Source organism: Danio rerio, chromosome 23 (genome assembly GCF_052040795.2).
Source record: "Danio rerio strain M-AB ecotype USA chromosome 23, GRCz13ab, whole genome shotgun sequence".
Taxonomy (NCBI): domain Eukaryota; kingdom Metazoa; phylum Chordata; class Actinopteri; order Cypriniformes; family Danionidae; genus Danio; species Danio rerio.
Genome location: NC_141043.1, coordinates 11,470,921 through 11,498,303, shown reverse-complemented (window position 1 = coordinate 11,498,303; position 27,383 = coordinate 11,470,921). Strand labels below are relative to the sequence as shown.

At 40.6% G+C, this 27,383-nt stretch overlaps 1 protein-coding gene across 2 annotated transcripts in view; it reads left to right on the top strand.

The window, feature by feature from the left end:
• Window positions 1–4,414: 4,414 nt before the first annotated feature.
• The window catches only part of cntn3a.2 (contactin 3a, tandem duplicate 2), a 220,622-nt gene continuing 197,653 nt past the window's right edge, over window positions 4,415–27,383 (top strand). Inside the window, exon 1 of one of the 2 annotated variants that reach the window (XM_087306663.1) lies at window positions 4,415–4,790. Coding sequence is in view for 1 of the 2 variants with exons in the window: in XM_087306662.1 (XP_087162788.1) it covers window positions 13,714–13,802 (89 nt within the window). In the remaining variant the exon portion in view is untranslated. Of the gene's footprint in view, window positions 4,791–13,629; window positions 13,803–27,383 lie in introns of those variants that run through there. The other variant, XM_087306662.1, reaches the window with a different exon arrangement.

The window sequence follows — 27,383 nt, the reverse complement described above, 5'->3', positions numbered from 1 at the left end:
CAGTACATGAATAAATTACGGAGATAATTAAAGGAAATGTCAACGCGGGACTGGATGGAGCGTTATTAATGATGGCTGGGCTGTGTTAAAGTATCCTGGGCTGAAGTAAGCATGATTAATGTGTGTTTAATGGCAGCGGGGAAGAGCACGGATTCGGCTTTAATAAAGAGAGCTTATTTTACTGGGGTTTGTCTCTGGAATTGACCTGTTCTCAACACCCGGAGGAGCGTCGTTCGACCTTTCCAAAGATCATCTAATCTTCCGGTCTTGTTCAGAGATTTATTTCCAACAACAATTATAATGGGGTGAAATGGATGGATATGTCTGGGACGTGCTAATAAAAAGGAATGTATTTTTTTGTTGTTGTAGATGAACGTGGGTGTGCTTTACGCTTCATTGCAGGCCTGTGGGGTCTATGCTGACAGACAGTGATGTTTTTAATAGAAGTTCTGACAAAGTGCAGAAAGTTGCCTACATCCAGTCTGCTTTGTTTGTTGAATTAGTGTTTGCGTGCTGAGGTGGGCTTGTTTATTATGGCAAGCAATTTTAACATTTAATTAATTTCATGTTAGTAATTATTTTTGGGATGCTTTTACATCTATTGTTTGATTTTTTTGTGCCAAAAAATGGATTAAAATGGTTACAATGTTGCTTTTCGTTCTTGGTGCGGTTCGTTTTTCACATGCCAAGGTTTCTAAGTGGACCAAAAAAGCTCAAACAAGTTACGTCTGCGCAAACTCCAGGCCCGTAGCCGGACTAGTGAAAGAGTTTTTTTTTTTACTCTAAAAGTGGACCTTTTTGCGTTTCCCCCACATTTTGTATTTAAAAATTTTAAATAAAGCATTTTTGTGACATTTTTTAAATATTTAGAGCTGGATTAGCTTGTTTTCTGGAATTATGTGCATACTTGTTGCAGTAACAAAGATAATGATTGTTTTTTGTTTTTTTCAAGTTGCTTACTTGTGCACATTTTCTCAGTCAAAACACACACTACAGTACATGTTATTTATTTATTTAATTGTTTATTTTTTTATTTTTTTATTAACTTTTATAGGGACGTCTCATTGAAGGAGACATATGTCTATATTCAATAATGCAATATGTTGTGATAATCAACATGCACTATTGATAACAATTATTTTAACCTTTTAGAGTGCTTTTTGAATTTATTCAGAATGCTTTAAATAATTAGACCCAATTAGACCATTTTGTCTGGAGTGCATGCCAGACCACTTTCTGAAGTTGTCGAATCGATCGGATTTACATCCAATCAGAATAAAATGAATGAAATGACCAGGTGTAAACAGCCCCAAAAACATGGATGTGATGAGATTAGCGGCTTTTCCTGTGAAATGACAGCTGACGAATGACTCTGCTTGATAGTAAAGGCTTCATAGGACAGTAATTAAAAATATATATATATTGGCAAAATAAAGAATCAATAATGCCGAATATACAGGATGTCCCGGCTAATTCTGCCAGTTAGTCTAGAACCTCATGGTATTGACAGATTCTCATCTTTTAGAGAGTAACGTTAGCCTTACCCTGTTTGGCATTCTTTTTGAATATATATATTTCAATATTTTGTGACAATGCTGCTGCTGCCTGCTTTCTCTTTTATCTCTCTTTGTCATTTCGACTCATAGCCTTACTCAGTATGGATGAGGATGCCACATCAAACATTCTGACATTACCGCTCAGTGGGTTTTGTCACGTAACTTGCATCATAACATTGTGACTGAGGCTCTATGAGATTCAAATTACTGGCCATACTTATTTAAAATCACACTTTATTAAAGTATATATACTTCTTCAGTGCTTCGAACGACCCATCCCCCATGGCCAAAAAGTCCAGAATTTGTCCGTGATTTTTTGTGTAATAAAAAAAATTATATATATATATATATTTCAGCCATTCTCTGAAACAAAAGTCTAGGTTTGAAAGGACCCTTAGATAATAGCAGGGTGCGAATTATACATTGACAATCTGGTGGTCAAGTTTTTCGGTTGTGTTCGGTAATATGATAGATTTGGTTTTAAACCGATGAATTAATATTTCTGGCACAAACATACATTCACAATGGTATAAAACGTTATAGGGGTGGTCAAATTATTTATTATTTTAATTATTATTTAAGATACAGATCAGAGCAAACTATTTCTTAACTATTAAAGAGGCAGACCCCCTCATACATCTTGTTTTGATGTCCTTCAGAAGGGATCAAGTGTTAATTAGGGGGGTCAGAACTCCTCGTGGCATTCTGTGGAGGGTGCTCAGGGCTGTCTCATCCCTGTATGAACAGGGTAGGAGTCTGGTTTGCATTGCCGGCAATAAGTCAGACTTGTTTCCAGTACATGTTGGATTCTGGCAGGGCTGCCCCTTGTCATCAATTCTATTCATAATTTTTTTGGACAGAATTTCAAGACGCAGCCTTGGGCTAAAGGGGGTCCGGTTCGGGGACCACAGGATTTCATCTCTGTTATTCGCAAACGATGTTGTTCTGTTGGCTTCATCGAACATGGACCTTCAGCATGCACTGGGGTGGTTTGCTGCCGAGTGTGACGTGGCTGGGATGAGAATCAGCAACTCCAAGTCCGAGGCCATGGCGCTCCACCGTAAAAAGGTGGTTTGCCATCTCCAGGTTAGAGGAAAGTCTTTACCCCAGGTGGAGGAGTTTAAGTATCTCTGGGTTTTGTTCACGAGTGAGGGAAGGATGGAACGAGAGATTGACAGGTGGATTGGTGCAGCGGCAGCAGTAATGCAGTCAATGTACCATTTCCTTGTGGTAAAGAAGGAGCTGAGCCGAAAGGCAAAGCTCTCGACCAGTCAATCTACTTTCCTACTCTCACCTATGGTCATGAGCTTTGGGTCATGACCGAAAGAACAAGATCTCGGATACAAGCGGCCGAAATGAGTTTCCTTTTAAGGGTGGCAGGGCACACTCTTATGAATAGGGTGAGGAGCTCTGACACCCAGGAGAAGCTCTGCAGGAGTTGAGCCGCTGCTTCTCCACATCAAGAGAAGTCAGCTGAGATGGCTCGGGCATCTGTTTCAGATGTCTCCTGGACGCCTACCTAGGGAGTTGTTTCAGGCATGTCCCACCGAAAGGAGGCCTCGGGGAAGACCCAGGACATGCTGGGGGAACTATGTCTCTCGGATGGCCTGGATTGTCTCGGGATCCCCCCGGAGTAGCTGGAGGAAGTGTCTTGGGAGAGGGAAGTCTGGGGTTCACTCCTAAGACTGCTGCCCCTGCATAATGGCCCCGGAAAAGCGGCAGAAAATGAATAAATGAATAAATGAATGTTTACAATGCCAGTATTTGTTACAGTTGGATTGATTTAATGTTTAAATTGCTTGCCATATACCTTTATACTAAATAATGTCTACTGGTGGAGCTTCTTAACCCCTGTAAACGTGTATAGCAAAGTTCAGTTGCAAAGACCACCTAATTGACACCGGATTCGACAACACCTGTTGAACGATGTCACCCACAGAGTCATGTCGCTTGTCCTTGAATGAGAGTGAGTCTTGTTTCAAGGTCAGTTTGAGCACAGAGATGTGCAATCTTTCGTGTTTCTCATAACAAGTTCAGTGTGCTCTGTGCTGCAGCTTTCAAAGATAAAGCCCGTCAGTCAGTTTCTCGGGTTAAATTAAAGCTTCCTGACAAGATCAGCATATTCAGTGTAATTTCAGCTCAGCGCACTGTAAAACTGCTTTGAAAGGAATTTGATTCCTGTAGAAAATGAACTGCCAAAAAAAAAAAAAAAACATTTCAAGTTTAAATGTTTAAATAAAATTGAATGTTTACTTGAGAGGCAACATGGCATGCACTTCTTTGTCTTAATGTTACAGAAATAATTATCTATCCATATCTATCCATCTATACATGTAAATATATGTAGGATATGTATATTATTGTCTAAAAATCTATCATCTATCTATCTATCTATCTATCTATCTATCTATCTATCTATCTATCTATCTATCTATCTATCTATCTATCTATCTATCTATCTATCTATCTATCTATCTATCTATCTATCTATCTATCTATCTATCTATCTATCTATCTATCTATCTATTATTGTTGTTTCTTGTGCCTTTCTATTAAATCACAGTCATCATTCTATCAAATATAAAGATTAATTAGTGTATTCGTTGCTTTGTTCATTTATCCATCCGCAGCTCAAAAATAGATCGTTCACGAAGCCATCAAGCATCCACAATTGAAACAGGAGCCAAAAACATTCCCTTTTCCTGTGGTCATAGTTTTGCTCTTCAGTCAGAGGGTGGCGCTGCGGCTCATAAAGTCTCTCTCGCTCGCTCCCTCTCTCTCTCTCTCTCTCTCTCTCTCTCTCTCTCTCTCTCTCTCTCTCTCTTTCATTCTGCTGATCTGCTGCTGGACCTGAGCTGGCTGGACACGCTCAATGGAAATCTGGCCGCATACAGCGTCTCTCTCTCGCAGTGAATGGCTGTGAATCCGGCGAGGTGTACTGGGCACAGGAGGAGCAGGACTGTCTGCCTTTGAGCGCAGTTTCCCAGAGGCAGCCAAACTGGATTATATTCCGGGGTGAAGTACCGAAGGAGAAAGGGCGAAACCCCGCGACAGCCTGCGCTTTTCTTCATCCCCTCTCTTTCTCTCTCTTTTTCTGGAAGCAAAGACTTGGACAAAATGGTTTTCCCGAAATCTCAGTGACTGCGATGTCAGCATCTCTCATTTTACCGCTTGTGGAGCGCAGACTGAAGACATACACGCACTGAGAGGAGAAAATAACAACGCGTTAGTCAGGTAAAGTAGATTTTCTTTTTTGTTATTCTCCATGCTCGTTGTTTTACCTTGCATGGCTTTCATGTGCATGTTTCCATTTTCCCTGCAATCGAATTTAGAGGTGATTGAAGCTTTTAATCAGCAGGTCAAATATTAGTTCCCCCCGTCAGCTCGTGTCGGTTTATTGGGGAAGAGAGTGTCTGATTGACGGGCTTTGATTTGACAGATATGGGTTTGGAAGGAGCTCTGCAGCAGGGAAGTTCAGGCTAAGCTTCTTCTGCGCATCTCCTGCAGAAATGCACAGGTGCTCTGCTGGTGTGTCAGGAAAACCCCTGGAGAGAGCCTGACATTCAGAACCAAAAAAAAAAAACACTTTGCATTGCAATGTCCTTGTTACCTTAATTGAATATTTTAATAATACACATACACTATTTAGTATATATATATATATCTATATCTATATATATCTATATCTATATATATATATATATATATATATATATATATATATATATATATATATATATATATATATATATTATTAGTTATTAGTTATTCAAAATACGATACTTATCTGAAATATATGTAAAATGTGGATAATTATGAGCATTTCAATTTATGATGGCATTTTGTTTGTCAGTCGTATTTAATAATATTCAAATATGCAATCATTTTATTACTTGTTTTTTATGTTATTCATATTATGTATTGAAACATTTTTATAATAATTTTTCTATTAATAATAATGTAGTATATGTTCAAGATACAGATGCAGGTTTTTCTGTTTGTGACTAATTTTGTAAGTTCCATTTAACAATATTTAATATTTAAAATAATATTTATTGTGTAATATTTTATTGGATATAATATTTTTATTTATATGCATTTTTATTATTTTTAAATAATAAATTAATACAATTATTATATAAATATTAATATTCAAAATATGCATACTTATCTGACATTTAAATATGCAAAATGTGAATATTTATGAGCATTTCAATGTATGATGGCATTTTGTTTGTCAGTTTAATTTAGTGGCATTCAAATATGTAATTCTATTATTTATTTTTATGTTATTCATAGTATGTATTGCAGCATTTATATAATAATTCATTATTTATTAATTAATTAATGTAGTACACATTCAAGAAATAGACAAGTTTTTCTGTTTCTGACACTTTTTTGTCAGTACTATTTAACAAAAATTTAACTAATATATAAAATAATATTTATTATAAAAGGTATTTATTATTTAATATTTTATTTGATATAATGGTTTTAATAATATGCATTTTTATTATTTTTTAAAATAATAGATTGATAAAATTATTCTAACAATATTTAATATTTAAAATAACATTTATTGTTTTAGATTTTCTTGGATATAACAGTTTTAATTATATGCATAATATTATTTTTAAATAATACATTATTACAAATATTATATAAATATTAATATTCAAAGATGCATACCTATCTAAAATTTAAATATGCAAAATGTGGATAATTATGAGCATTTCAATGTATGACGGCATTTTGTTTGTCAGTTGTATTTAATAATAGTCAAATATGTAATCGCTTTATGATTAATTTCTTTACATGTATTGCAACATTTATATAATTATTTTTTTAATTATTAATGTTGTATAAATTTAAGATATAGATGTAAGTTTTTTCTGTTTGTTATTTTTTTCAGTTCTATTTAACTCATATTTCATATTTATTATACGTATTATTTAATCTTTTATTTGATACACAATAGCTTTAATAACATTAAACTAATATTCTACAAAAACAGTTCAATTATAAATCACATTTATTTTATTAATATTGTATTTTATAGTTTTTAAGTAATTTCAGTGGTTATAATTAGTTTGACTTGATTGTCAAATTAATAATATTATTCAAAAATATTTATTTTAAACTTCAAATGTAATAAACATGTTCTTATTAATATTTTGTTATATTTTTATATTTATATTTAGAATTTTTTTAGTTTATCTAACATGCAACTGGTAGTCAAGCATACTTTGCTATTTTTATCATGCATATTATGTTTTTTAAATTTTCCATTTATTTTTTGTTTATTACCTTACGTAATATAGTTTGTTATAAGTACCTCCATTTCTGACTAAAAGTATTTTGTTTGTCAGTAAAACCACTTTAATAGCTTCTCTAATTGCCAAAAAGGATGTTCAAATGGACACTGTAGCTTTGTGAAGTTCGTGGAAAGAAAGCTAAATGGTTACTTAAGAAAGAAAGAGAGGATGGAAAAAGCATAATAATAATGCTTGAAAGACTAATATCTTTCTTAAATTCATTTAACAAGCTTCTCTACAGTAACTTTATCCTTAACAAACATTTAGGTTGTTTATTTTAACCATGTAACATGAAGACTACAACATAAAGAGCGTCTTCCTACTTCTCGTATGATGTAACACGCTGAACTGATATCATGCTCTCTCTCTCTCCCAGTATAACCACTTCCTCCAGAATGATACTTGTAATATGGCTTTGCATTTTTAATGTGAACTTTTGGTTTTTAATTTCACTTCAATTATTCATCTGAAGTATGCATGCAATATGAGATGCTTGCAGAAATCACACCGAGTCAAGAGAAGTCAAGGAACGTCCCTCACTTTTCACACCGCTTAAGTGCCAAGTGTCCTTTCATCTCACAGTCGCAGATTTCATATGAAGGAAAAAAAAAGTCTCTATTGGTCATATACGCAAAAGTGCATTCAGCATCACATAGGAGAAGATTAAATTGAGATTTAATGCAGGACTTTTTGCTCATTTCATTCCACACGTGTGATGTAAAAAAAAAAAAATCTGTGGATTTCTAATAATGTTGAAGCTGTGAAATGAAGTCATTCATCGCCACGCTTAGAGCCTCAGACAACTTGCATAAAAATTCACACCATAGAGAATCTTCAAATGACCTGCTTTACATATGTGCGCTCGCCTCAATTTATTCACTAAATTGTGTTTCAGATAATCTCTTGAAGAGCATATACAGCACAAAAACAAGTAATTCAAGGTATCCTTTATAGCATAAGTGCCCTTGTGGGTTAACATTTCTAAAAAAAAAAAAAAACAGCTACAAAAAACATTGTTCTTAAAACACCTCATCAGCCATGATGAGACTTATTAGGCATCTAGTCATGTAGGAGTTGGAGGATTTCTGTGTCCTGAGACCTTTTTCCAGAGCTGCCATTCGTTATCCTAATGAGCGCCACTGACTTTGGGCTTTAGGGAGCAAATAAATTAAGGACAAACACATGCCTACTCTAATTACAACACATCAGCACCTAACAACACAGTGTGACAGAAAAAATCCTTTTTTCTTCAATGGATGGTTTTAACAAACTCTAGATTTTATCTTACACAAAATGTGCTTGGTTATAAGTACCTTCATTTGAGTGTAAAAGTAGATTTTTTTGTCAGTAAAACCACTTTAATAGCCCTAGAAAGGAGGTTCAAATGACATGGTAACATTATGAGGTTCGTGGAAAGAAAGCTAAACGAGTTCAGTATAAGAGGGTGATAAAGAAAAATGTTGTCGTTTTTGAAAGGAATTAAACATTTTTATTTCTTATTTGTGTATGTGTTTGTCTGATCTAGTCTTGAGTGTTTTATATTGTTGTGGAGGAAGAAAAATGCAGTTAACCTGTCTTTAACCCCTTTATATATCAGCGAAGCTTAAGTCATAGTGTGAAATATAGGTTTAATTGAATGTTTAAACCGTTATTTAAGAGTTTAAGTAAGTTTTTTTAATGGTCCACGTTTAGGAAAACATTTCAAGCACAAACTCTGTAAAAATAAGCATTTGTGCAGATGTTAGATTACAAATGGTATGTATGTATCTCATATATTGTTGTATGTGTATGTACCTGTTTAATGGCTTGTTGGCTGATTGGGGTGATTGATTGCAGGTTTGATGGAGCTGTATCACTATTTTTTAAGTACTCCAATTTGGATTGTTTTACCTGATGAAGACCATTGCTGCGTCCCAATTCGCATACTTATACTACACCCTAAAAGTATGTACTTTTTTGTAAAGAAAAAATATATACTTTTGAGTGTGAAGATTATGCAAGCTTTGGAACATACTACTTCCTCGTTAACAGATCGTTATGTTGCTTAGTTATGAGCCCTGTCAATCATCCACACATCATCCACATTTCTGTCTTCTTTAAGTTCCTACCTTATTGGAGAAGCAGCAGCAAGTTAATCTGCCATTCACAAGTCTTTCATGCAGAGAAATCTCCTCAGGTCTTTGGATAATAATCCATTCATACGTTAAAGTCCAGGCACGTTTTTATATAAGTTCAGTATTGTTGTTGCAGATGAAATATAACACAGAAAACAAGATTTAAATATTTTTTATTGGGCTAGATATTAATCCACAGTCATACAAACATCTTTACCGAAGGCTGTCTACTTGACAGTTGGTTTCACGCGTCAGGTTTTTAGTTTATTTACACTTTTCACGCTCGTTTGTAGTTCTAATTGAATTAATGTCCAACGCACAATGCACTGTGGGTATAATCAGCAGTTAGAGTATAGACGGTTCTACACTTAAAGTTTTGACCGGAAATAGTAAACCACCCGGAAACCTTTGGCATACTCTTTTCAACATACTACGATTTGGGACACACTAATTCTGTTTTCAAATACTATTTAGGATGGATAGTATGTGGATTGGGACACGATTCGATTTTCGATTATGAATAATTAATTAATTAATGACCAATTAATTATTTGTAGCCTACCGTTTAAACTACCTGACCTGCATAGTCATTGTTTCACCCATAAACAAATCATACAGTAAATTAATAAAGGCAAGATACACACATAATTACCACCTGTCAATCACTTTTTTCTGCGGGACTCGTGAATAAGCAGTGATCTGTGTCGTTATAATGGCGTCGGTAAAAAAGACACACAACCAACAGGAACCAGCCAACAGTATCTGACGTGTGCGCTAAAATGACTAAGTACAAGTGAGTGAAAGATTGAAGCAGTCCTCTGACTGCCTGGATCTGCTGTCTCGAGCGCATGGCTGTGTGTGCGTCTGTGTGGTCACGTGATGTGCATTTTCAGAGGTAGAGAGGAAGGAGGGCTGCTCAGAAATGCTACACGCCACTGTGGATGTCAAATCGTTGTCGTTCTAAAATGCCATTTAAAAACAAAGACAGTGTAAACAGGGCCTGAGTGTGTACTTTTTGCGAGCGGATTTGCAACGGGGGCGGGCAGAGGATCGCGATGCCAGTGTTGTCTATCGGACGAACCGTACGTAATATGTGCATAGCAGAGCTTGCAAAACTGTTTTTTTTTGTCGACAACACGACCGTTGTCAACATAACTCCCTGGAAATCCAAAATGCTTACACACCGGCGACTTCATTGAATGAGGAGAGGGTTTAAGTTCTGTCGACGGATCTCCTGCTTCTGCAGTTTAACAAGCACTTCAACAAGCCTGTTTTTTTCCCGCTTGGCAAGCCAAGCTGACGTGACATGGGGGCGTGGCAGCATCGACGACTCTATTTTTTGATTCGATAATCGAAATTAAGCATAAATTTCGATCGATTTCGATTAAAATCATGACATCGATTAAAATCGCTAAAATCGATTTCGATTAAAATCGTGACATCCCTAGTGGTGAGCAAAGCGAGGCTTCATGAAACACTGAAACAGTTGAAGCAAAAGTGTTATGCTGTGTTCACACCAGACGCTGAACACGCGGATAAATCGCGCTCTTCGCGTGTAAATAGCCGCGTGAACATTTGAGTTTACTCGCTTCATTCGCGTGTCAAACCCCGATTCATTCGCGCGTCAAATCCACTTCATTCGCGAGTCAAATTCACTTCAAAACAGACGCGGATTTGCGTGATGGGCAGGGCTTCTGTCTGCCCGGTGACTGTAGCTTCGTTGCTAAAAGGCTAACATGGATTTTATGAAGAAAATAACAGTGTTTATGTACTTTATGAAGGCTGAAAAACAGTGTCGATACGTTTAGGACCGTGTCTGAGTCCACTACATGCTTTCAGAGGTGCATCCAGCTCTGTGAGCTCATAAACTCCTCCAGAAACTGAACCTGGATCACAGAGGCTTTCAACGGTGCTTCTGACTGAGCCAAGCCCAGTTTGATGACTTGTTGTCTGTGTCACCTGGAGGATTTTCCCTGGGACACCATCAACAGGTTCTACGTCACAATCACGCCCCCACAAGAGCAAGCTTCTGATTGGTTAACTAATGTCTGCTGAAGTTCAGATTTTCGAACTCGAGAGATTTGTGCGAAACGCTCGTTAATCGCATCAAACACGAAAAATGCTCAACTCGCCTTGCGCCATTTGCGCAATTCGTGTCATTCATTCGGGCGTTTGCATTGACTTAACATGTAAATCACTCGTTCCACGTCTGGTGTAAACACAGAATTAAAGCTTCAAAACGTTTCGAAACCTCACTCTACAGTGACACCTCATGGTAATTTTGTATGTATTGCACTGGAACAGCTTCAGCAGAGAACAGTTGAGCTAATTGAGGTATTAAACCCCACTTTGTAACAATTAACTTTCAAGTGATTTAGCGGAGCAGTAAAGGTTGATAGTGGGTTCGAAATTCTGGCTGATACAGCTATTTTGAAATGCTTAATATTAGTTTGAAATGCTTTGTTCTTGTATAGTTTTGTTTCAACATTGGTCTGACATCTGAATTAGGGTTGGGCCAATAGATGATGCCGAGCCTGCATTTTGGCAAATGGCATTTAAGAACGAAAATCATCCACATCCACACCGTGTTTTACTTGGCATTTCTGAAAAGCCCTCCCACAACTGAAAACACACATCACGTGACATTTAATTAAGATATTTAATTAATCTTGTCTAATGACTCTGTCTTTTGAATCTGGTAATGTGTCACAGTGTCAGTACACTGCTTCAATCTTTAACTTTTACGCTTGTACTTAGTAATTTTAGTGAAAACCTTAGATACTGTTGGCTGGTTGCTGTTGGTTGTGCACCTTTTTTACCGACCAAGTCTGTCGACCACATTATGACACAGATCACTCTGCCTATTCGTGCCCGCGGAAAAAGTGTCCCGCGGAAAAAGTGATTGACAGGTGGTAATGTGTGTGTTTAACTTATCTTTATTTATTTATGATTTGTTTATGGGTAAAACAAAGACTATGCGAGTCAGGTAGTTAAAATGGTAGGCTACAAATAATTAACGTTATGAATTAATTCATTACTCATAAATAATAAAATTCACCTCCGCCTATGACGACAATGCCATTGTCCATCGCGATGTTTCACATTAGACATTGTACGATGCCAAATTGGTTGACATTTCCCAACCCTATTGTGAACAAATAAGTCTTGTTTTGGTCATAAAACAGGGTTGTTGCTAGATCAGACACGGTTGTGGTTGGAAGTTAACAAGAATTTTTTACATTTCCGATTTATTGTATTTTATTAACTTCTACCTAAACCCAACCATAACAGTACTGTAAAAATATTAATTATTGTTTTACAGTGTTGCAAAAAAGTTGTAAATTGATAGCGTGGCTGTATCCTATCTAGATTACGCCATAAAACAGTAACATTAATAAAATACATAAAATCATGATTTTGGAGTATTTGTACAAGTCGAGATTCAAACCCCAAAGCCATTCGAATCACAGTAACAACGTGTACATGCACGGTCCACTTGATTATATGAGACAAATTTTTTTTTCAGTCACTCAAATATAGATTCGCCAGGGGCCTCATGTACAAAGACTTGCGTGGAAATCATACTAAAACATTGCGTACGCACAAAGCTGTAAATGTGCGTACGCAGAAAAAAATTCAGATGTATGAAACACTGCGTACGCCGAATCTCACGCATATTCTTTTGTACGTCCGAATGAACGTGAAACTGAGCGCAACATGCACGAGCACAAAAACCCTTCCTGCCTCCTCCCCCATATGAATATACCAATGACTCTACTTTGGCAAAACCCAACGAAAAAGCAATGGCAAAAGCAAGCAAAAAGAGAAACTTTGAACAGAATGTGAACTGGAGGTGCTGCTTCCGGAGGTAGACCGGAGAAAAGCGGTGTTATTTGCAAGTTTGTTCTCCGGAATTAACAACAAAAGAAAAAAATAGACTGGGAGAGTTTAGCTGATGCAGTTAACACAGTTGGGTCTGAACATCGCACTGAGTGAATTAAAAAAGAAATAGTGTGGTTTATAGATGTAAAATGTTGCAGCACCTTTAACAGTCTCAGTGGCACAGCTCGTAAGACGCATGTCATCATGTTTTGAAACGTTCGAGCATGAACTCGTTTTGAAACCAGCGTCTGATGAACTCTTTCTTCTTTTTCCCCCGCTACATATCAGATTTTGCCAACTATTTATCACGAGAAAGACAAGTAGGAATCATTAATAAGTTTGTGCATCATATTTTATTTGCACATTTATTGAATGGAAATGTTTCTGATTCACGCATACAAATTCATCTTTAGATAGCAATGTGCGTGCAGTAGATAGCTCAGATTACATTGGGAAAACAGGCGACCGCTGCAGATTGTGCTTTAATGTTTAGCTGGTCAACTGTATGGTATGGAAACCTTATATACCTGCTAGATGAACCTGTCTCATTTACCTGCCATTGCAAGGCTCAGACCCTTTGTAGAAAGAAATTTAACACAACTGCTGTATAAATAAAGCTGGCGTGGAGCTGCGCACATTCCCACGTTCAGTTCATCGTTAGTAAATCCAAACGTGAGCGATTCTGAGCGTGAAACCTGGCGTATGCAAAGTTTTTGTGCGTACACAGCGTTGATACATGAGGCCCCAGGTCTTTAGATTCGCATGCTTTGAATCGCTTTAGTCACGTGACCAGGTGTTTTTAAAACACTTTAGTCACGTGACCTGGGTGTTTTGGATCATGCTTTGATGCAGTGTTTCGAAACACTTGCGCTTCGGGATCTCGACACTGTGTCGAAAAGTTTCACGTCAGCCGTTCCAAGTCAAATATTTGAAAGGTGAGTTTTTTTTATTTTTTATTTTGATGTCCTTTTCATACAGTTCCTTGTTGTTTATACGATTTAACCCTAATAATCTAACACATTGCACAATTAATGTTAAATGAACTGCTGACTATAAGCAGGAAGCAGCCAGGTTCATAGTTTTTTTAGGGTCCCCAACATATTACTGTTGTGGTCTGCACTATTGTTTTTGTTTTTGTATGTGTTGTGAGAATTAGCATGCATGTGCGCTGTCATGTTGATGAAGAGGTTTTCTGTTTGCATGTTTTGCATGTTCTCTTGGTCACTGTAATTATAGGATCATTCTAACTGCTTTTTAATAGGCTTCATGGCATAGTGTAAGCAAAGTTTTAGTAAATGTGTGTTAGAAATGTTAGCAATGCCAGCTTGCACATAGTTGGAAGAAAGCAGAGACTATTATTGTAGACCAGATATGCCCAAACTACGGCTCATGTGCTAAAGTTGGCCCATGGTAACCTTTGACTTCTCGCATCTGAGAAGAGAGGGACAATGACAGGGATTTATTTATATATCCCTGTTATACCACGAGTTATTTCTTTTTACTGTAATAAATTCATTGTAAGATGTAAATGATGCATAAGGTGATGCAATTTAACTAATGTTTGCTATCAATTTTTGAATATAATGAAATAAATTAAATGCAGCTTTAATGAAATGCAGTTTGCTTTATTTACCTTCAGCCCACAACCCTCTGTCAAGTTTGGTTTGGGATTTAGTCATCATTTACTCACACTTTATGAGTTTGTTTCTTCTTTTAAACATAAATGAAGATATTTTGAAGAATGCTGAGAACCTGTAACCATTATCTTTCATATGATTTGTTTTCCTATTATGGATGTCAATGGTTAAGTTTTCAGCATTCTTCAAATGTTCACTTGCAGTGTTGGAGAAAGTTAATTTTCAAAGTACTGCATTAAAATATTGAGTTACTCCCTTAAAAAGTAACTAGTTGCTTTGTTTAGTTACTTTTTATGGTAATTACTTCACTTTTGAGTTTCTTTTGCATTACTTTTTATTACCTGGCTGATGCTTGATTTCTTTCAGAACTAGTTTTTTTTTCTTTCTTTTCTAACAGAGGAGCTTTGCAATTAACAATGAACTGTACCATCTACATCTTCATTTACCCTTAAAAAACACATAAAAATATTTTAGGATAACCTTATCTAAAATTTACTGTCCCCAGAGTTATACTGTATATGCCCTATGTACAGATTATTGAAGTTTAAAGGAATGTGTTTGCTAGTTTAGTATTATTTCTCTTGAGTAAAATCACTGTCCATTGAGACTATAATCCCATTTTCCTTTTCTTTGATGCGTTCATAATAATGAACACATTATCTCATTGACTGCATGATTCATTGTGACTACTTTCATTTTAATTCAGCATTTTATTTTTAAAAAGCTTATTAATTAAACTTAAAAGGTAACACGTTACATTTAAAAAGAAAAAGTAACTTATAACTCATTACCTTATTTTTTTAATGTGTTACTTGTTACTTCGAAAAATAATATTGCTATGCAACTTGTGATTTTTATTTTACCCCCAACACTGTCCATTTGTATTCAAAAGAAGAAAGAAAGTCATAAATGTTTGGAACCACTTGAGAGTGAGTAATTAGTGAGTTAGTGAGTACATTTGAATTTTTAGGTGAAAACAAAAAAACGTAAAAAAAAAAAAATTATATATATATATATATATATATATATATATATATATATATATATATATATATATATATATATATATATATATATGTGTGTGTGTGTGTGTGTGTGTGTGTGTGTGTGTGTGTGTGTGTGTGTGTGTGTGTGTGTATACATATATATATATATATATATATATATATATGTTTACATTATATTAAAACAACTGTTTATATTTTCCAAAACAACTAACCACAGAGTTATAGGAGCAGATAAAATATTAACCTGAAAGCATTCTTTATATTTTAAATGAGGAAAAAAAAAAAACGTTCGAGGTTACTAAAGTAACCCTTCGTTCCCCGAGGAGGGGAACGGAAGCACTATAAGTGGATTTGATTGTAAAATCCACGCATTGGGAGGTTCGGTTCAGAAGCTACTCGTCTGAAAGAGTATTGAACGGGCCAATTAAGAATGAATTGGCAGCGCAGGCCTGCGCAGGTGAGCGGCATAAGCAATCAACTGAGTATATAAGCTCACCTGGCGCCAGCAGACGCTATCCTTTTTAAGCTGAAGAGACTTTCAACAGCTAAGGGACAGTCATTATGGCGACGGAGTATAGTGCTTCCGTTCCCCTCCTCGGGGAACGAAGGGTTACTTTAGTAACCTCGAACGTTCCCCTTCGGGGGGAACTTCAGCACTATAAGTGGATTTGATTGTAAAATCCACGCATTGGGAGCCCATTGAAAGCGCCATAATGACTGCACCTTACCAACACCCCCGATGAGGAGATAGTCAAGCAAGCGTGACGCACCCACATCATGGGGGGCGCGGTCCTCCAACGTGTCCCTGGCCCTAATTTATCCTACTTCAACAGAAGTTTTACGGATTTATATATATTTTTTGGGAAGTCGTGAGCATCTAGATAATTCTAGGAAAATACGACAGTACGTTGGGAAGCGTGCAATCCCGATAGGGAGGACGCTGCGGAGGCCATCCGTTACCCAAGGGGGGATAGATGGCAGAATTTACATATGGACTAGCCCTAAAAAGGGGGAGTACGCATAGCAAAAGAGTGGTTAGCGGGGAGGGAAGACACGGGTCCGCCCAGGGGGGGGGACTTAACCGTGGCTGAATAAGCATATGGGATCGCCTAGTGGGGACCACACATAGCAGGCACCTTTACCCAAAACGCGGACTGACCAGCGGGCAGACCTACAACGTAGTGGGCCAGCAAGTGACTCCTCCGCTGAGTCAGTGCTGGGGGCCACGGAGGAATCTGCAGGGCTCACCTGACGGGGAACTTTACTGACAGATAAAAAGGCGCACGTATCTCCGTGTTAGGGAAAATGGCGCAGCAAGCGTGTTTCAACACCCTACCGAATTGTTCCCTCAATCACCAAGGGTTACCTAATACCCTTGAGGAAACCGGCTCCACTCGCAGATTGTAAAACCTTGCAAATTTGTTGGGTGTCACCCAGCCCGCAGCTCTACAGATGTCTGTTAGAGGGGCGCCGCGTGCGCGCGCTCGAGAGGATGCGAAGCTCCGAGTGGAGTGCGCACGCGCTCTCGGGGGACGCGGCTCATCTCGGCTCTGATAATGAAAGAAAGGCATCCACAATCTAGTGGGAACTTATTTCGGTACGGCACTTCCCTGCTGCCGACCGCTATAACAGACGAAGAGCTGCTCAGATGATCTAAACTCTGAGTGCGGTCCGGATAATACGCAAAACGCGAACTGGACAATAAATAAGGGCTGGGTCTGCCTCCTCCGAGGGCAGCGCTTGCAGGCTCACTACCTCGTATTAAAACGGAGTGGTAGGAACCTTGGGCACATATCGCGGGCGGGGTCTCAGGACGTGAGAGAAGCCAGCCCAATTACAGGCACGAGTCACTGACCGAAAAATGCCTCCGGGTCCCCGACCCTCTAATCGATATCAACGCGACCAGCAGAGCTGTCTTCAGGGACAGAAATATACTGAGTCGAGGATCGAAGGGATCTGACGCGGCTTGTGTAGCGAGGGCGAGATCCTAAGAGGGCATGAGAGGGGGCGGGGTGGATTAATTCGCTTAACGCCCCTGAGGAACCGGATGATGAGGTTATGCGTTCCCACGGTGCTGCCAGCCACCGCGTTATGAGAGCGGAGATGGCAGCCACGTAACCTTGAGTGTGGAGGGCGACAGCCTGCTCTCCAACTTCTCTCGGCGTAAAGAAAGCACAACGCTGATCTGGCAAATTACGGGGGTCTTCTCAGCGAGAGACACACCATTCAGTGAATAGACTTCACGTCAGGGCATAGGCGCGCTCGGGGAGGGGGCTCTAGCCCGAGTGACGGTATTAGCCACCGCAATCGGAGGTTACCTAAGTCTTCCTCGCGTCTAAAAATCTCCAAAGATCAGCGAGGGTGCCAGGTGGTGCCCTGTCCCTGAGAGAGTAGGTGCTCTCTCGAAGGGACTGCCAGGGGAGGGCTATCGCGAGGGAGAGCTCTGACATCCAGGTCCGGTTGAGCCAGAGGGGCGCAACCAGCAACCTGTTCCTCGTCCTCCCTGACCATGCACAGTAACTGCGCGAGCAGGCTCACTGAGGGAAACGCGTATTGCGCGTGCCCCGAGGCCAGCTGTAAGCCAGTGCATCCGTGCCGAGAGCACTCGGTCAGGGAAAGAACAACTGGCAATGAGCGATCTCGGGGGAAGCAACAGATCGATCTGGGCTTCCCCGAATCGCGCCCATATCAGCTGAACAGACTCGGGGTGGAGTCTCCATTCTGCAGGACGCAAGGCTGCCGTGTGAGCGCATCGGCTGCACGGTTGAGCTTGCCTGAATATGAATGGCGTGCAGCGATTTCAGCCGCGGATGACTCCAGAGGAGCAGACGGCGGGCGAGCTGAGACATGCGGCGAGAGCGCATACCCCCTACACGGCTGATATACGCCACCGCCGCCGTACTGTCCGTCCTGACCAGCACGTGTTGCCGCTCCAACACCGGAAAAAAACGGTGGAGAGCGAGGAACACTGCCAACAGCTCCAGGCGATATGCCAATGCAACTGGTTACCTTTCCACAGGTCCGCAGCCGCATGCCCGCAACGCACAGCCCCCCAGCCCGTGTTGGAAGCGTCTGCTGAAACGACAACAAGACTGGACGCCTGTTCTAGAGACACCCAGGCCTGTAGGAACGAGGGGTCGCTCCAAGGGCTGAGGGCGCGGCGACACAGCGCAGTAACAGAGACTCGGTGTGCGCGCGCGTGCCATGCGCGTCTGGGGACTCGATCGTGAAGCCAGTGCTGAAGTGGTCTCATATAGAATAATCCGAGCGGCATGAAGCGGCTGCGGATGCCATATGCCCCAGGAGCCTCTGAAATAGTTTCAGTGGGACCACTATTTTACTGTCGAGCTCTCTCAGACAGTACAGCATCAGCTGAGCGCGCTCTCCGGAGAGGCGCGCTGCCATGGTGACCGAGTCCAGCTCCAGCCCGAGAGAAGAGATCCTCTGCACGGGGGCGAGTTTGCTCTTTTCTCGGTTGACCTGAAACCCCCACAGGTGGAAGTGCCAGAGCACTTTGTCTCTGTGCATAATCAACTCTGTGCATAATCAAAAGAGAGGGCAATTCAGCCAGTCGTAAAGAAATTGAGTATGCAGATGCCCGCGAGCCGAAGGGGCGCTGAGGCACCCTCCGCGGGCTTGGTGAGGACCCGCGGAGACAGAGAGAGCCCGAAGGGGAGGGCTTTGTATTGCCAAGCTCGACCTTCAAACGCAAACCGCAGAAACTGTCGGTGGCGAGGAAGAGTGGAGACATGGAAATACGCGTCCATCAGGTCTAATGCTGCAGACCAACCCAGAGGACGAACGCACCGGAGGATGCGCTTCTGCGTGAGCATTCTGAACGGCAGCTTGTGCAGGCAGCGGTTCAAAACGCGCAGATCTAGGATTGGCCGTGACCCACCGCTCTTTTTGGGCACGATGAAGCGTGGGCTGTAAAACCCGCTCTCCATCTCGGCTGGAGGGAGCGGCTCGATTGCATCCTTCGCCAGGAGGACAGCAATCTCCTCTCGCAAGACAGGGGCGGACAGGGGGCTGACCCTGGTGAATACACACCCGTGACTTGGGGGGCCGTTTCGCGAACTGAATCGCATAGCCGAGTCTGATTGTGCGTATGAGCCACCGCGAAGAGCTGGCCCGCGCTAACCAGGCAGGCAGAGCTCTCGCTAATGGACTCATCGCTACAATCGCTGACGTACCAGCAGTGGGGCAGCGCGGAGTGGGTGTGCTGATCCGGGAAGCTCGCGGGTCCCACGGAAAAGCTGGAGGTGAGATATTTGCTCTCACTCCAAACCCGAGCTCCGGAGGGGAGGCTCGAGGGGTGGGAGAAAGGAGACCGTCCTCCCAGCGCTCGTGAGCCACTGGCGAAACGCACCGAATCTGCAAGCTAGAAAGCATAGCGTCCCAGACTGGCAGATTTCGGGCTGTCACATCTGGGGAAGTGAAAAGTGCCCTTTCATAATGTTTTCATGGCAGTAAAAAGTGCCGTTGGAAATGGGGCCCCGCCCTCCAGCGGGGAAAGAGCAAGTTCCCTCTTCTCCAGATGGCCTGTCCCAGGGGCGCTTCGCGGTCCGTTGCCGGACTTAGCGGCGTTCTGGGCAGGGGGGCTGCCTGCTTCCGAGGTGCCCGACGCGCTCGCTTCGCCTGAGGCGTGTGCGGGGGCGGAGAAGCTCTCGTAGGCGGGCGCCTTCGGCGAGGAGCAGGTATGAATGGCACGGCGGGCGGAGCGGGCTACGGACCGCCGATAAGACATCACCCACCAACTGCTCTCTCACCGCCTTGAATTCCTGGGTGAATTCACAGACAGTGTCGCCGAACCTGGCTGGGGATATGGGGAAGTCAAGAAAGCGGACTTTGTCGACTTTGCGCATATCAGCCAGGGGTGGCGCTCCTGGACCACTAATGTGGACATCGTCCTCCCCAACGCACACGCAGCGGACTCAGTAGTCCGAAGAGCTAAGTCGGCGGCGGTGCGAAGCTCGTAAGCCTGGGTTGGACCCACCCTCGTGCAGCTCGGCCAGCGCCTGCGCTTGGTAGCGCTGGTAGGTGGCTATCGCATGCAAGGCGGAAGCAGCCTGGCCCGCAGCTATGTAAGCTCTAGCTCCGAGGGAGGTAGATAACTTACAGGCTTTGGATGGGAGACGAGGCGAACCCGCCAAGAAGAGGCGCCGCGCGGATTTACCGCCATCGCGCACTCAACCTGAGGAAACGCCACATACCCCCTGGCTGTTTCACCGTCAAGAGTGGTTAGGGTGGAGGAACACGCAGCACGAGCAGAAAAAAGTGCTTTACAAGACCGCGTGAGCCTACTGTGCACCTCCGGGAAGAAGGGAACGCCCCTCTAGTCGGTCCGGCCGCGGAGCTGGGGGATAAACCATCTCCAACCCACGGCCGAAGCAGCCCGGGAAAGCACGGCTAACATGTCCGTTTCAGGATCCGTAGTGACAGCGCTCACCAGCCCGAAGGGGGCGAGCGGGTCTGGATCATCGGACAATGAAAGCCCACCCTCCGATGCCGCGGTGGACATCTGGTCTCCGGTGTCATCGGGCGTAAAGGCTACCATCTGTTAGACGGATCGCTTCCCCCGCCCGAAGCTTGGATGGAGCGCTTAGAGGAGCGGGAGGTCCGCGGGCCCGTGGGCGACGGATTATCTCTCGCTGAAACCCTCAGATCTGCCCGAGTGCCCGCTGCAGAGCAGGGGACAACTGGGGTGGTTCGCCCTTTTGCAAAGGCTAACCGCGATCTTGCGCAACAGTCATGGCATCGCAATGACGACATGAACTGCCCGCGAGCAGCGCATTAACATGCTGGACCCCCAGACATGTAACACAGTGCCCGCGCCCATCATCCGAGGACAGGAAACCACCGCATCCAGAAACGCACAGTCGGAGCGCCGTCCTGATTAGGACGTGCTGCACGACTGTGTTGCTCTTTCTGTGAAGTTTGCAACTTTATACGCACCGCTCTGGAGGACCGGACCCAAAGAACGCCAGGCAAGGGAGAAACCCAGCTCGACCGTCTGCCACTGCGTGTACACACTCTGGACCGGGAGAATGCTCTCGTTCGCTCAGAATCGCTGGTCACAGCAGGAGGAACCCTCATCGACTCGATCAGAAAGTCTCTGAAGCGAAAAGGATAGCGTCTGCTGGCGCCAGGTGAGCTTATATACTCAGTTGATTGCTTATGCCGCTCACCTGCGCAGGCTTGCGCTGCCAATTCATTCTTAATTGGCCCGTTCAATACTCTTTCAGACGAGTAGCTTCTGAACCGAACCTCCCAATGCGTGGATTTTACAATCAAATCCACTTATAGTGCTGAAGTTCCCCCCGAAGGGGAACATGCGTTATGTATGTGACGAAAAAAGTCTGAGTATTTTGATAAAAAAAAAAAAAAAAAAATTTCATGGCAAGGTTGACATTTGCATTTAATTGCTATATTTTTATATGGCTGTTTGCTTGATAAAAGGGTATATAGTAAAATTGTGAACAACATAATTTTTCTGCTAAATTGTACTCATGTTGTTTATTTACACAACATTTACATTCTGTTTATATATTCACCCCTGAAGCAGCTCTTTCCAAAAATCTTAGTAAATACTTAATAGCAGTAAGATGTTTACATGACAAGAGCAGACATTCTTACTTCTGTTTACATGCAACAAGCGTGTTTGTTTTTCTTTATTTTTAAATTATTCACATAACTTGCATTTGCAGGAAACTGCTTTAAACTACATAAGATGCTAGACACATTTCCATAAAAAAATACATTTCCATTAATGGTTATTCAGCCCCATTATGAATATTGGAATAACTGTGCTTCATCAGTGTCTTTGCACTGTGTCTGGATGAATTAACATAGCGTAAACTGCACATAGAGTTGTTTTGACAGCTGAGGAGGGAAAACTTAAGAATAATGTCATGGAGTTCATTAATGGAGTTGTGTGAACAACATGTAGCTGTCACTGTGTACATAAACATGCGTTCAAGGTGTTTTATGCATGTTTGTTGCGATTAAAATTGGTGTACAACACAGAGTTCAATGTGATTATGGTTGCTTCGATTGTTTTGACGCTTGAATTTACTACGGTAGTTTAATCAAAGATACTGTTTTTACACGAGGTTAAATTAAAACTAATGTTGCCAAAATTACATTATAATCGCGTCACAAGAGTGCTTGTGAACAAAGTCTATGTTTTTAACTTCTCTTGCGTTAAGAAGAACCACATTTTGGGAGCCTGAAATGACAAAAACCTGACTTAATGGATACTGTAACCTCATATGTGACTCTGGTCTTATGTTGCACAGGTATATATGTGGCAATTGCAAAAATATATTTGTACATACAAAATTATATATAAAATTGAATACTAATTTTATTAGTATTTTACAAAACATTAGAATATTAGTAAAAATCATGTTCTATGAAGATATTTAGTAAAATTACTACTGTAAAAATATCCAAACGTGCTCTTTTTATTTACTTTCATGTTGTTGTCTGTATATAAAACCTATAGGCTTACTGGAATTATGTGCTCCAGTCTACCACAAAAATCCAGTGAAACAACAAAAATCTACTTAAACATATGCTTGACTGCAATTTGACACAAAGGCAATATGATGGCAACAACTTTTGTTCCTCTTCATACTAATGATATTCACAGAGATGTATAATCACAGATAATGACTTAGTCCCTTTATTCATCAGGGATCACTACAGCGGAATGAACCGCCAACTTATCCAGCATATGTTTACACAGCGGCAACCCAGTACTCATGCATACACACTCAGGGCATACTCACACTATGCTATCCGAAGCATGCCCAGCCCCGTTTCCCGGATCGTTTGAGAAGTGCGAGTGCTCTGAATCTGGCTCAGGCGCGGTTCAGTTGGCAGGCCTCAGCCCTGTTGGAAGAGGTGTTCACTTGGGCTTTGGCACGGTAAGCTTGTAGTGTGAATGCAAAGTGCGCCTGAGCCCGAAACTGAAGACGAGATGTGACTTTTAAGAGACTGTTTCATATGGATTTATTAATTATTCTTAGTGTTCTTAGTGCAGACCGTCAGGGGAGACCGGAGAGGGGACAAGCATGCTTAAGCCCGGTTTAAGGCAACTGTACATAGTGTGAGTACGCCCTTAGTCATACACCAATTTAGCTTATTTATGGCTAATTTAGCTTATTTAATTCATCTACAGCAGGGGTTACCAATCCTGGTCCTGGAGGGCCGGTGTCCCTGCAGGATTTAGCTCCAACTTACCTCAACACACCTGCCTATAGATGTTTCAAGTACACCTAGTAAGACCTTGATTAGCTTGTTCAAGTGTGTTTGATTAGGGTTGGAGCTAAAATCTGCAGGACACCGGCCCTCCAGGAACAAGTTTGGTGACCCCTGATCTAGAGTATAGATGAACAGTATACATCTATTTCCATATAGACAACTTTTCTGCATGGTCACTCTATAGTTCACTTTGTACGTTGTTAATGCTACTGTAAATGTTCGAGTGCAGTGAAGCATATTTCCAGAGAAGCAATTATAAAATTTAAGGTAAAAATATGTGTTCAGTAGGGGTACAACCAGGGTTGCTTGATTGTGGGAAAAATCATAATCACGATTCTTTTGTTCATAACTGTAATCATGATTGTTATAAACGATTATCAGTTGAAGTCATCATTATTCGTCCTCCTGTGAATTTATTTTTATTTATAAATATTTCCCAAATTATGTTTAACAGAGGTTTTTTTTACAGTATTTCCTATAATATTTTTTTCTTCTGGAGAAAGGCTTATTTGTTTTATTTCAGCTAGAATAAAAGCAAGTTTGAATATTTTGAAACCTATTTTAATAGCTCAATATTATTAGCCCCTTTAAGCAATATATATGTTTGATTGTCTGCAGAAGAAACTACTGTTATACAATGACTTGTCTATTTACCCTTATTAAGCCTTTGAATGTCACTTTAAGCTGAATACTAATATCTCGAAAAACATCTAGTAAAATATAATGTACTGTCATCATAGCAAAGATAAAAGAAATCAGCTATTAGAAATGAGTTATTAAATCTGTTATGTTTAAACTGTGCTTTAAGCATCTTCACTGTATTTTTGATTTTATTATTGATTAATAATAAAAACAGTCGGCAGCAGCAGGAATATCGGACGCTGTCACTTTAAGAATAATGCGGCTCTGATATGGTTTCTCTTTCACGTGTCTTTTGATTCACAACTTGTTAGTTTATTACACAAATGAGGGTTAATATAAATAATCACTAAACACCACGCTCTGACACAAATGTGCATGTATTTGACCATTAAAGCGCTCACATTAAGATCGCGTTAAATGTGTGTGTGCTCTGCTGTCCGAGGCTAAGCGCGGTGCTCGCGCGCAAACACACACACACACACGCTACCTGTCCGAGGCTAAGCACGGCGCGCACACACACAACAGCACGTGCTCTTTTGCGCTTTTAAAATTATGAATGATGCGCATCCCGTGCTGCAAAAGTTACATTACAGCACGTGCTTTTAGTCATTTTCACTTGGAACTGAGCTTTGCAGAGGCATGAGTTTTCACATGTGTACAACTGGAAAGGGGGCAATACGTCATGGAATAATCATTTAGCTTGATTAATGGTTTTTCATAATCGTTAAAAGCCGAAATCGAAATCGGATTTTTGATTAATTGCACAGCCCTAGGTACAACGATTCTTGGTATGTCATGTGATCAGCGGTTCAGATTACGGATATTGGTTTGGTTAAAAAAAAGCAACTGCAACAAAGCAAATAAGTTCTGCCTTTGTATGCTTCTGACTACCTTTTACATGCATTGCATGTGCAAGAACCTGTCCAATTGCCTCCTAGTGTAGGCGTATTAAAAGCAAACTACAAATGGTGATTTTTATTTTTTTTTGTCATCTTCCTATTGGTCGATTCCCGCTCCCATCTACTCCTGTTAATATTTAATCCTAAATCGTCCCAATCCCATGATAAATAGCAATGATGACTCCCATCTCGTGGAATTCCTGAAAAAATCTCCTCCTCTACACCAAACATGGCAGGGAAAGTAATTAAAAACATGACCTGGAAAAAATTAAATCGATTACTTGACTTTTCGATTAATCACCCAGTCCTATTTTGTAGAGCGCGCCCTCGAGCTGATTTGTCTTGTGAAATGTGCAACAAAATGTACATGAAGCAATGTATTCACGTTTTGCAAAAATGTGAGCTGATGAACATATTTCGAATGACCCTGGGCTAATGAGCCATTTGAAAAGTTCATGTTTAGTAGATCATTGTCTTGTAAACATACTCTTAGAGGCCTTAGAAATTCATGAAAACAAAACTCTTGCATCTCTGTTCTTGTGTAATTTGTGTAATTGCTGTCCATAGAAACAGGTTGTATTCATCAGCTTTCTTTCAGTTGCTAGATTGGTCATCTCACCTGTTGCTAAACACAATCCAGCTGCTCACCGAGCTGTTCATCATTTGTCTTTCATTTAAAAAAAAAAAAAAAACGCAAACATCGCATGCAGAAGAAAAGAAAAAAAAGCCAGACTTCAGCCATTACGGTAATGCAATAATATTACTCCGACTGCACATTTATCCCAAATCTCTGTCCTATCAGCGTCAGCTCACAGCAGTTCCTCTGTCGGGAATGGTTTTGATAAGCTGTCTTCTATGCATTTGCTTAAACTAACATGTCACAATGAGATGCAGTTGTCATTTGTTTTGATGTAAAGTGCCTACAGGCAAAGGGACAGAGTGAATGATGATAATCACAAATCTTCGCGCCTCTGTGTATTGGTTCCCTCACCGCAGCTGCCAGCCTCATTTGCTATTTTGATGATGTGCTTTGGTTCCCGTAGAGGCCACTCTTTGGTTGGAGAGAAAAGAGAAAGCAATTGATAGGCTGTTATTAATGGCGCTGTGTTTCAGACTGAAAGCTTCACTCGTCACCACCTGAGATTAATATTGCGAGGGCCACTACTACTGTGTCTCCAAGTCGGGCCGTGCTCATCGCTGTATCTCTCCATTTGCTGGGTGTCAGTTTTGACAGCTGGTGTTAGTAGGTCAGTAGGACTGACGGATATATTTATTCAGTGATATACTGAGATTGTTCAGTGTTTCATGAATGTATTTACAGTGCTTAGAATATATGAGTACAAATCTATCTTTTAAATTCATATTTTCAAAAGGAAGCTATACAATATTATATTTGTGCATACACTTATAGATTAGTCAGTACTGAAGCCAAATCTGGAGCTTAACTAACGGCATAACTTAAGATAACGGTCCAAAACCTTGTACATCTACATTTTTATGTTATAGAAAAATATGAAATACAAATTTAAAAAAAGGAAAAATCTAGAGAAGCAAAGCAATCTTTTGTAGGTTGCAATTTATTATTGCAAAATTTTGCTTGAATTTAATTGTATTATCTTTCAATTTTTGAGAAAAAATTGTTTGAGAAATGGAAAAAAAAATATTCATTTTCAAAATGGGGTGTACTCAGTTATGTTAAGCACTGTATACCCATACAGTTAAGGGCAAAATGATTAGCCCTCCTGTGAAATTGTTATTATTTTTCAAATATTTCTCAAGTGATGTTTAACAGAGCAAGGATATGTTTAATGTATTTCTTTCAATATTTTTCTAATGGAGGAAGTCTATATTTCAGCTAGAATAAAAACAGTTTTTACATGTTTAAAGAACATTTTAAGGTCAAAATTTTTAGCCCCTTTAAGCTTTTTTTTCGATTGTCTACAGAACAAACTATCATTATTAAGCCTTATCATTATCATTATTATCATTGTTAAGCCATTAAATGTCACTTTAGGCTGTATAGAAGTGTTTTAAAAAAAATATCTAGTAAAATATTATTTACG